Source organism: Capsicum annuum, chromosome 4 (genome assembly GCF_002878395.1).
Source record: "Capsicum annuum cultivar UCD-10X-F1 chromosome 4, UCD10Xv1.1, whole genome shotgun sequence".
Lineage (NCBI taxonomy): Eukaryota > Viridiplantae > Streptophyta > Magnoliopsida > Solanales > Solanaceae > Capsicum > Capsicum annuum.
Window position 1 is genome coordinate 224832725 of NC_061114.1, and position 10168 is coordinate 224842892.

Consider the following 10168-nt stretch of genomic DNA (forward strand, 5'->3'; position numbering starts at 1 on the left):
CGCCTGAAGAACAGGGTGATGAAATAGAAAATCAGGAGCCCACCTGAAGAACAGAGTGATGAAATAGCAAGTCAGGAGCCCGCCTAAAGAACAGCCCGCCTGAAGAACAGGGTGATGAAATAGCAAGTCCGGAGCCCGCCGGGAGAACAGAGTGAAGAAAATGAAAAGTCAAGCAACAAAGTGATGAAATAGCAAGTCAGGAGCCCGCCTGGAGAATAGGGTGAAGAAACGGAAAAGTCAAGCAACAAAGTAAAGCAATTGAAAGCCAAGCAACAAGATGAAAGAAATTGCAAGTCAGGAGCCCGCCTGAAGAATAGGGTGATGAAAGTCGAGTCAAGAACTAATAGAAGCTGTATAGATAGGATTTTTGTAATTTCATTTATGTTTTAGCTTTTAATTTTCATTTTGATGTAATAACATAGCCGTGGACCGGAACCTCGATGGAAACTCACTCGACTCTCCAACTCGGTACATTCCTTCTCTTTCTAGTCCTTTGAAATACTCGTGACTTGGTTCCCTCATAACTTGGGTGGGTAGGCTGTCCTGATTCAAGACCCGGTAGTCCTTCTTTCTTCTGTTTCTTCCTTTGAATAATGATTGGGACAAAATTCTGTCTCGTTGTCTACGTCTTTGTCTGAACACACTGCGTGTTTACATTCAAAGGGGGCATGATGTAGACACGTAATTTTGTCCCCCTCAAAAGTTCGATTTTATTCATTTTTACCTTATCATATCATGTACCCTCATCCACGTGATTACCTCCCACAAAAATACAAAAAAAATAACTCTCAACAAAATCCCTGACAAACTTTTATTCTTTTAACACCCTAACAACCCTCTCCAATAAGAAAATGACAAATCACCACCTCATCACCCCATACCCTATCTCCCTACCCTTGCCTAACCCTACCCCACAGCACACACACACAGCCTCTTTTTTCTTGTCCAAAAAGAAAGGACCCAAAAAGGAAAATACAATATATATACACAGATACACACATACAAAAGGGGAGGATATACAGAAAAGGAAAAAAAAGGAGCTTCACACTCTCTCTCTCCAAAAACCAAAAAGAGAAAGCCTCTGTTCGCCGCCCTCTCTCGCCGTCACCGGCGAGACCTCCCTTTCTTCTTCTCCCTCTACGATGCCGCACCAGCCCTGACCAACGACGCTGTCGCCGCCGTCCTTCCTTCCCTCTGGTGACAACATCCACCGCCAACAACAACCTGCGCCGCCCCTCTCTAGCGTCGCCGCCTCGACCACCGGAGAAGCTCTGTCGCTGGCCAAAACAATAACAACCAGCAACACGAGCTGCTCCTCCAGCCGCCGACCCGACCTGACCTTTTTTCGGCAACGGCAGCAGGCACCGAAAACAGTGACACCGGTGACCGATCAACGACACCCAGTCCATTTTTCACCGATTCTGATGAAATTTTGCGTATGAGTTTTCTCGATTTTTCATAATTTTAGTCTCGGTTATTTTGATATTTCTTATTTCTTAGGGTTTTAAATCCATCCGAGTTGGTTTGGTTCGTGCAAGGTTAGTTGGAAATCGATGGTTTGGGGTTTCGAATCTGAGATCTTGGGTCGTTTTTGAGTTTTATTCGGGTTTATGGGTCATTCATCGTGAGGCTTTGTCGTGGTTTTCCAATCTGTCCGGTTGAACTCAATATCGAGTTTGGAGTTGTTGGTTATCAAGGTTCAAATCGAGAGTTTTGGATCCGACTTTGTCTTTTGATCACATATTTTGGCACAATAAAAGCTTCAATCGAGGTCCAACTCTACACTTTCTCTTATCTATTTTATTATTTGGGATGTTTCGTATTTCGATTTGGATGTTCGTGTGTTGCTTGATGCTTGTTGGTGATGAATGTATGTTGTCTTGTTTGGTGATAGTGTGATATTTTGATATGGACTCGTTGTTTAATTTCGTTGAAAAGTGATTGTGGGTCGCTAAAATAAAAATGGTGAGTTGTGAAAATTTAGTTTAAAATGAAATTTGGGGACGGGAATCGAAAATTGATAAAAGTGAATATTATGATATTTTTGATACATTGTTGATGTTGAATGCGATATGTCGTCGAGCGGGTAGGCAAACAGTAAGCTCGGGTAGGCAAGCTTAGGATCGGTGTAGTGTTGGAATGATCGGAATATTTGTTGAATGTTTTGTTTATCGTATTTGGAAAGTGTATTTATTTAACCGGGAAATGTCCCGAGGTAATTTGTATTTGCTCATCGGGGAATGCCCCGAGGAATTTTGTACGCTAAGGATACTCGTGATCAAGGCCCGAGGCATCGGGTAAAGCATGGTTTAGTACTAGTGTAGGTTATTTCGGTATTTTTTTTATATTTCGAGTTGTAATAATTGGACTGGACTTTACATTTTTGTTTTGTTTTTGTTATTGTTTGATTATTTTGCGTGCTTTTGTGTGGTTTGTACATTTCGTAATGCCAAAATAGTTGATACACTCTACCCAAGCGACCGTGGTTGAACCACGGGATCGAGGGGTGCCTAACACCTTCCCCTCAGTCAACAGAATTCCTTAGCCGGAATCTCTGTTCGCAAACCAGTTTAAGAGTCAAATGGTTTCGAAAAGGATTTTCCAAAGGTGACTTGGCACACCGGATTATGCCAAGTGGCGACTCTGAATAAAAAATGCAAATAATCCTTTTCCGAAATAAATTTTCATTTCTTGTCACTTAAATAATAAAGCCCTTTCGAACTTTAAAATATACATTTTTGGAGTACGTAAAAAAGGGGTGTGACAAAAGAAAATGAAATATGCCTCATTAACTACTATCCTCATACCCTAATTCTCCATCTCCGCATTTTACTAAAAGATTCTATTTTCGATGAGCTGAAATTACGTCATATCTTGCCTAAGCATCCTACTCCATACTTTTCAGACCTATATTTACCCCCACTTATGTATCTAATGTATCTAACGAACACTACTATGGATTTCTCTCTGATTGCACCCCCTACACTAGCTATCTCGTTTCTTATTTTCTTCTTTCTTCACAAGCTATTTTTCTCAGCTAAAAAGCGAAGCACAAGTAGAAATGTACCCGAAGCTGGAGGAGCATGGCCCATTATCGGCCATCTCCACCTTCTCAATGGACCTGAGATGCCTCACAAAATCTTTGGTCGTATGGCTGATAAATATGGGCCCATTTTCCAGTTAAAGCTTGGCGTAAAACAGGTAGTGATTGTAAGTGATCACAAAATAGCCAAAGAATGTTTCACCACAAACGATATGACCTTTGCCACTCGACCCAAATCCTTAGCTTCGGATATCTTAGGCTACAAGTATGCCTTTTTTTCGCTTGCACCTTATGGGCCGTACTGGCGAGAGATAAGGAAGATTGTCACCATTGAGTTTTTTTCTGCTCGACGAATCCAAATGCTCAAACACATGCGAGAATCTAAAGTAAGATCAGCTGTTAAAAAGATTTATAATAACTGGTTGAAGAATAATAAGAGTAGTAATTTGAACGGTGCTGTGAAGATGGAGATGAAGGAGTGGTTTGGGAATTTAATTATGAACACTATGGTCAAGATCCTATTTGGAGTAAGATTCAGAGGTACTTAATTCTGGATTTGTGTTAGATATACTGATACTGGAATATATAACTTCACTTCAAACTGTTTTTTGCTAGTATTTTCAAATAACTTTTAAATCATAAAGATTAAATATTAGATCCACCTGTGTAATAGGTAATGAAGATGAAGAAAGGAGCAAGGCTCTCAAAACAATTAGAAGATTTTTTGAATTGTTGGGGGCTTTTGTTGTGGCTGATTTTTTACCTTACCTAAGATGGTTGGATATTGGAGACCATGAGAAGGCCATGAAAGAAACTGCTAAAGAAATAGACTTTATTATGGAAGATTGGTTAGCAGAGCACAAAAGGAAATTAAGGGTAAATAAAAGTGGGGATGAAGAAGATTTCATGGATGTCATGTTGTCCATTTGTGAAGACAAAGATATCCCTGGTGGTTTTGATGCTGATAACATTATCAAAGCTACTTGTATGGTAAGTTCTTAGTTACCCCTCCTAAGAAATTACAAAAGATTTGTTTATAATAAACAATAGACTGTTTAATTTGGAGGTAACACACAGGGTCATTTCTTGTAATTTGTTTGTATTGATCGACGAAGTTACTTGATACCTATGCTATTGCAAATATCTCTTACAACTACTCAGAGATATAGTTATGAAAGAAAAACAAGTTTGGTAACTTAAATAAGAAAGGAAAATAGAACAGTTCATTCTTTGAACTTTCATTATTGTGATAGCATACATGACATATATAGTCCCTCCCTTTCATTTTAGCTGACCGGACATGATGGCACGATGCGGAGCATAAAATTAAAGAAAACTTTCGAATCTTATAATGCTAATTTTTTATGTGCATGATGTTACAAAATGCCCTTTAAATTATGTGTTCTCAAACGTGTTTTGAGATCATGAAATATTGAAATAAAAAAATTACTAAATATTGGAAATGAAGTTCATAAATAATTGGGACACATGGAGTTATGTTCATATTTTGTAAAATGAGCTACTAAAATTTTTTGTTTTGATTTGGTAGGCTATGCTATCCGCAAGTGTAGACACCACCCTGGTATCTCTGACATGGACTTTATCTTTACTCCTAAATAACTACCAAGCAATAAAAAAGGCCCAAGATGAGCTAGATACTCATGTTGGCAAGAACAGATGTGTTCAAGGATCAGACATCAAGAACTTGGTTTATCTTCAAGCTATTGTTAACGAGTCGTTGCGTTTATACTCACCTGGACCACTCTTGGTACCTCATGAGTCGATTGAAGATTGCGTTGTTAGTGGCTACCATATACCAAAAGGCACTCGCTTATTAGTGAATGTATGGAAGCTCCATCATGATCCTAAAGTATGGCCAAATCCACACGAGTTTAAGCCAGAGAGGTTCTTGACGACTCACAAAGATGTCGATGTAAGAGGCAATCACTTTGAGTTAATTCCATTTGGTAGCGGAAGAAGAAGGTGTCCTGGAATTTCTTTGGCCCTTCAAGTTATACACTATGCGTTAGCTGTGTTGTTACAGGGGTTTGAAATTAAGAGGCCTTCAGATGAACCAATTGATATGAGTGGGAGCTTTGGATTATCAATTCTTAAAGCTTCCCCGCTCGAAGTTCACCTTACTCCACGCTTGAATTCTAATCTTTATGAATGAAGTGTTGATAGTTTCACTAAAATAAGGTTATAATTATGTTATAATTTTTCAATGGTTGCAATGTTGTATTTTATTTTTTATGCACGTCTTATGAGAGATTTTGATTTTTATGCATAAAAGATATGAAAATAATATATAATAGATCTTTGTATGTTCAGTTTTTTTCTCCATCCAAATTGTAATGGCATATGTTGTACCATATCCTCCGTCGAATTCTATGACAAGACTCAAGTGTTAATTTGTGTTGGCATGCTTTGAATTTTATCAAAATTAACCTCTCCCACAAAGATAAAAGTAAGGTTCGCATACATTTCCTAATCTCCTCAATTACACAATTACAGTACATTTGTTGTTGCATGTTTGACTCTGTTTTCATTAAAAATGCTTTCTTAAAATCAAGAAATAATAAATTTAAAATTTTTATTTTATTAACTAACAATTATAATTACAAATTTAAAAAAGAAAATATAGAATGCCTAGAATCACAAACTTTGAAAATCTTTTTTTTCTCTGTTGAAAATCCTTGTAGTTAATCAAATTAGGTGAAAAAAATATCTGACAACTTTTGACCAGCTGCCACTCCCTTAATGCAATTTTCTTTCTTTATTAATTAATGGTTCATAAAATTATATAGTACGAAATATTCGTGCCATATGATATGGTGTTATTATATATCCTCCAATTCTGAATTGAAAGTAAGTTGTAGCCATGGATTTCTTTCTGATTGTCCTAACACTCTCTCTTTTCTTCGTCTTTCTTCACAAACTATTCAGCTCCTCAGGTAATAGGCAGTGTAGGAATGTACCAAAAGCAGACGGAGCATGGCCCGTTATCGGTCATCTCCATCTCCTCAATGGACCTCAAATGCCTCACAAAATTTTCGGTCATATGTCTGATAAATATGGACCGATTTTCCGAGTAAAACTTGGTGTAAATCAAGTAGTAATTGTGAGTGATCACAAAATAGCCGAGGAATGCTTCACCACAAATGACAAGGCCTTTGCAAATCGGCCGAAATCCATAGCTTCAGAGATCTTAGCATACAATTACGCCATGTTTGGGCTTGGTCCTTATGGGCCATATTGGCGAGAGATAAGGAAGATAGTCACAATTGAGTTCCTTTCAGCTCGGCGAATTGACATGTTTAGCCATGTTAGGGAATTTGAAGTAAAATCGGCAGTGAAAGAGACTTATGAATACTGGATGAAGAACAAGAGTAGCAGTTTAAATGGTGGTGTGATGATGGAGATGAAGGAATGGTTTGCGAATTTAATTATGAACACTATGGTGAAGATCCTATTTGGAGTACAATACACAGGTACTTAATTTTGAACTAATGAAAACAATTTTTTTAATCACCAGGTAGGTTAATTTGTTGCATGATGGTTAATGATGTGGGATAAGTACTCGGAGGTTTCAGGTTCAAATTTTAGCACAGAGCAAACACACTAGGCGGATAGAATTATCTGGTACCTATGTTAGTGAAAGGTAACAATATGGATAGAATTAGGGAAGGTCACAGGTACCTCGTGGAAAGAATTAGCAGTAGAGTGGATGCGTATTCCTAATCATAGGTATAATTGAACTTACAATTTTATCACTTGGATTAACGTTAGGTATATTTAAAAATTATTGAAATTAAGTATGCTCGTATTATGTTTGAATTCATATTTTTGAAGAATTTTGAATTTTGACTTAGATCCGCTTCTGTAACAGATAATGAAGATCAAGAAAGAAGTAAGGCTCATAAAGTAATTAGAAGATTTTTTGAATTACTGGGTGTGCCTGTTGTGGCTGATTTTTTACCTTATCTAAGATGGTTGGATATTGGTGGCCATGAGAGGGCCATGAAAGAGACTGCTAAAGACATAGATATTATGCTTGAAGATTGGTTAGCAGAACACAGAAGAAAGAAGAAACCAAGGGAAAATAAAAGTCTGTATGAAGAAGATTTCATGGATGTCATGTTATCCATTTGTGAAGACAAAGATCTTCCTGGTCATTTTGATGCTGATACCATTATCAAAGCTACTTGTATGGTAAGTTCTTAGTTACCCCTCCTAAAAACACATCTAAATTGCTCTGTTTCTTTACATTAAAATTACATTATTATTTGTTTACAGTGAAGGCAAAAACACTAGGTAACTTCGGGTGACATTTTGTTCATGTTTTAGTGGACAGCGTAATAATTCTGCTAATGAAAGATAATACATACCCGTGCAATTCGTTGAGGTATGCACAAACTAACTCGGATAACTAATATAAGACCAAAAAAAAAAAACTCTTATGAAACAAAAACTAGTTTGGTAACTTAAATATGAAAGGTAATAAAACTACTCATTCTGTAAAATTTATTTACTGTGTTAATGTAAATGACTTATGGTCCCTCCCTTACATTTTAGTCATCGTCTATAGTCTGTCCTTTAAATATTGTGATGTCAAATATGTCTTGTGATCATTAAATGTTGAAATTAAATAATTACTTACTAAATATAGAAAGCAGCATTCATAAATAATTGGGACATAGGGATTATTATTTTTTCACTCATTATGTTCAGATTTTGTGAGATGAACTGCTAAAATCTTTGGTTTTGTATATGTAGGTTATGCTGTCTGCAGGTGTAGACACCACCCTTGTAACTCTAACATGGACTTTATCTTTACTCCTAAACAACGACCAATCACTAAAAAGGGCCCAAGATGAGCTAGATACTCATGTTGGCAAAAATAGACGGGTTCAAGAATCGGACATCAAGAACTTGGTTTATCTTCAGGCCATTGTTAAGGAATCGTTACGTTTATATTCACCCGGACCACTCTTGTTACCCCACGAGTCCATTGAGGATTGTGTTGTTAGTGGTTACGACATACCAAAAGGGACTCGCTTATTAGTGAACATATGGAAGTTTCATCGCGATCCAAAAATATGGCCAAATCCTCACTATTTTAAGCCTGAGAGGTTCTTAACAACTCACAAAGATGTCGATATAAGGGGCAATCACTTTGAATTAATTCCATTTGGAAGCGGAAGAAGAATATGCCCTGGAATTTCTTTGGCCCTTCAAGTTGTGCACTATGTGTTAGCTGTGTTGCTACAAGGGTTTGAAATTAAGAGACCTTCAGATGAACCAATTGACATGAGTGAGAGCTTTGGATTGACAATTCTTAAAGCCTCTCCACTCGAAGTTCACCTTACTCCACGCTTGAATTCTAATCTTTACTAATGATATACAATTTCCTCCGTAGATTCCACAAGAAGATTCAAGTGTTACTTTGTCTTTTCATTCTCGAATGTTTCCAATTGCCAACCGATGGATTTCGCTTGAGTAATTTTGTAGGAGATATGAACATATTTGGATGCATATATTGTTAAAATAAAGAGAAAAAAAATTATTGAATAATATTAATGCATGTCTTGGATTACCATCCAAGCAATTACTCGATGAAATTGAAAGCGAGCACTTGAATAATAAACATTGGAAAATGGCATATTTTTGGACTTTAGAGTTGATAATAATTTATTCATATATAATTGTACAAATCTTGGGACAACCTTGGAGCAACGAGAACCTAAAGTGGTGTAGCTTTGAGGTTTGTCATCCCAAAGCTCTCAGTCATGTCAATTAGTTCATCCGTTGGCCTTATAATTTCAAACGCATGCAACACGTTCGCCAAAGTCAGGAGCAACAACACAAGTGCTGAGGAAATTCCAGGACAAATCCTTCTTCCAGCGCCAAATGGAATCAACTCGAAATGATTTCCCCTAACATCAACATCTTTATGAGTCGTCAAGAACCTCTCTGGCTTGAATAAATTGGGCTCCGATCAAATGATTTGATAATCTTCCACGAGTTGAACAGTACTCGACTACCTTTTGGGATATTATAGCCTCCGACGGTGCAATCTTCAACGGATTAATGGGGTGCTAAGAGTGGTGCAGGTGGATATAAGCGTAACGATTCCTTAATAATTGCTCGTAAATACACCAAGTTTTTTTTATGTGACTCATTAACAAGTGTTATCTTTTCCAACTTGAATGTCTAGTTCTGCTTGGACCTTTTGCATTACGTGAGGGTTGTTGAGTAGCAATGAGAGAGTCCATGTTAATGCTACAACTGTGGTGTCAGTCCCTCCTGCTAACATAGCCTTAATTCCAAGATAGGGAAAACAAAAAGGAATTAAACAAAAAAAGAACCAGTAAATTATATAATAACATCTAAAAATCAGTACATGTATATAAATACACAAATTAAAATGAAAAACTAAAAATTTAGATGGTATGTATGTATATATATATGTGTTAATTTGATAAAGAAATGAACTTTCAGCTTAGTTCAATCTCAAAATCAAGCTAATGAGGGAAGATTATTAAAGACCATATAAAATGACCAAATTATCCTCCCTAAGTGGGATTCCAGCAGGCCCATCCGAATTTACTGTTTGTGACCATCATATTAAAAATTGTCAACATTCCAGATTCCAACTTTGATTGTGGGAGGGTGGAGGGGAGGAGCGGTGTGTGCGAAGAAGTCTCGCATTAGTAGGTAATGTAGGGTCCATCCCATGCTACAAATTTCCACATTGCCTGCAACAACAATAATTCAAAGTTTCAACTTTTCCACATTAGCTGCAATTTCAAAGTGGCAGATCTTGTTCTTTCAAATTTTGTTTTTTGATGAGCTCATTGCTTGCCTCATTAGGGATAGGCTTTTGCTATAAATAGGGGAGCCTTCTGCTTCTTTGGGACACACCAACATAAGCAGAGAAAGAAAAATATATTGAAAGCAGTGAGGTATTTCATAGACTGTGATAAATATGATCTGTGAGGAAAAATTAGAGTGAGCAATATTTTTAGTAAGGTAAGATTCAAAAGAGGATTATTTCTTTTGAGTGTGTTGGTAGTCATTTTGAGTATTATACTTTTGACTACAGTGTAAAAATTTCTTACTACA

At 37.0% G+C, this 10168-nt stretch overlaps 2 protein-coding genes across 2 annotated transcripts; both read left to right on the plus strand.

Moving 5' to 3' along the window:
- The first annotated feature begins 2929 nt into the window (after positions 1–2929).
- LOC107867088 (cytochrome P450 CYP82D47) lies at positions 2930–5454 on the plus strand. Its single transcript, XM_016713203.2, has 3 exons — positions 2930–3583; positions 3717–4033; positions 4593–5454. Exons 1-3 carry the CDS (start codon positions 2935–2937, stop codon positions 5214–5216), a joined length of 1590 nt encoding a protein of 529 aa, XP_016568689.1. The 5' UTR covers positions 2930–2934; the 3' UTR covers positions 5217–5454.
- Positions 5455–5690: 236 nt separating this feature from the next.
- On the plus strand, positions 5691–8664 carry LOC107867089 (cytochrome P450 CYP82D47). Its single transcript, XM_016713204.2, has 3 exons — positions 5691–6534; positions 6933–7255; positions 7820–8664. The coding sequence occupies exons 1-3, from the start codon at positions 5925–5927 to the stop codon at positions 8438–8440; spliced, it is 1554 nt and encodes a 517-aa protein (XP_016568690.1). The 5' UTR covers positions 5691–5924; the 3' UTR covers positions 8441–8664.
- The last annotated feature ends 1504 nt before the right edge of the window (positions 8665–10168 follow it).

Bases quoted from the DNA above. Each gene is read 5' to 3' on its own strand.
- LOC107867089 (XM_016713204.2), top strand. From the start codon at position 5,925: ATGGATTTCTTTCTGATTGTCCTAACACTCTCTCTTTTCTTCGTCTTT. The intron at 6,535-6,932 runs GTACTTAATTTT...CTTCTGTAACAG, and splicing joins ATTTGGAGTACAATACACAG to ATAATGAAGATCAAGAAAGA. The intron at 7,256-7,819 runs GTAAGTTCTTAG...TTGTATATGTAG, and splicing joins TTATCAAAGCTACTTGTATG to GTTATGCTGTCTGCAGGTGT.
- LOC107867088 (XM_016713203.2), top strand. From the start codon at position 2,935: ATGTATCTAACGAACACTACTATGGATTTCTCTCTGATTGCACCCCCT. The intron at 3,584-3,716 runs GTACTTAATTCT...CCTGTGTAATAG, and splicing joins ATTTGGAGTAAGATTCAGAG to GTAATGAAGATGAAGAAAGG. The intron at 4,034-4,592 runs GTAAGTTCTTAG...TTGATTTGGTAG, and splicing joins TTATCAAAGCTACTTGTATG to GCTATGCTATCCGCAAGTGT.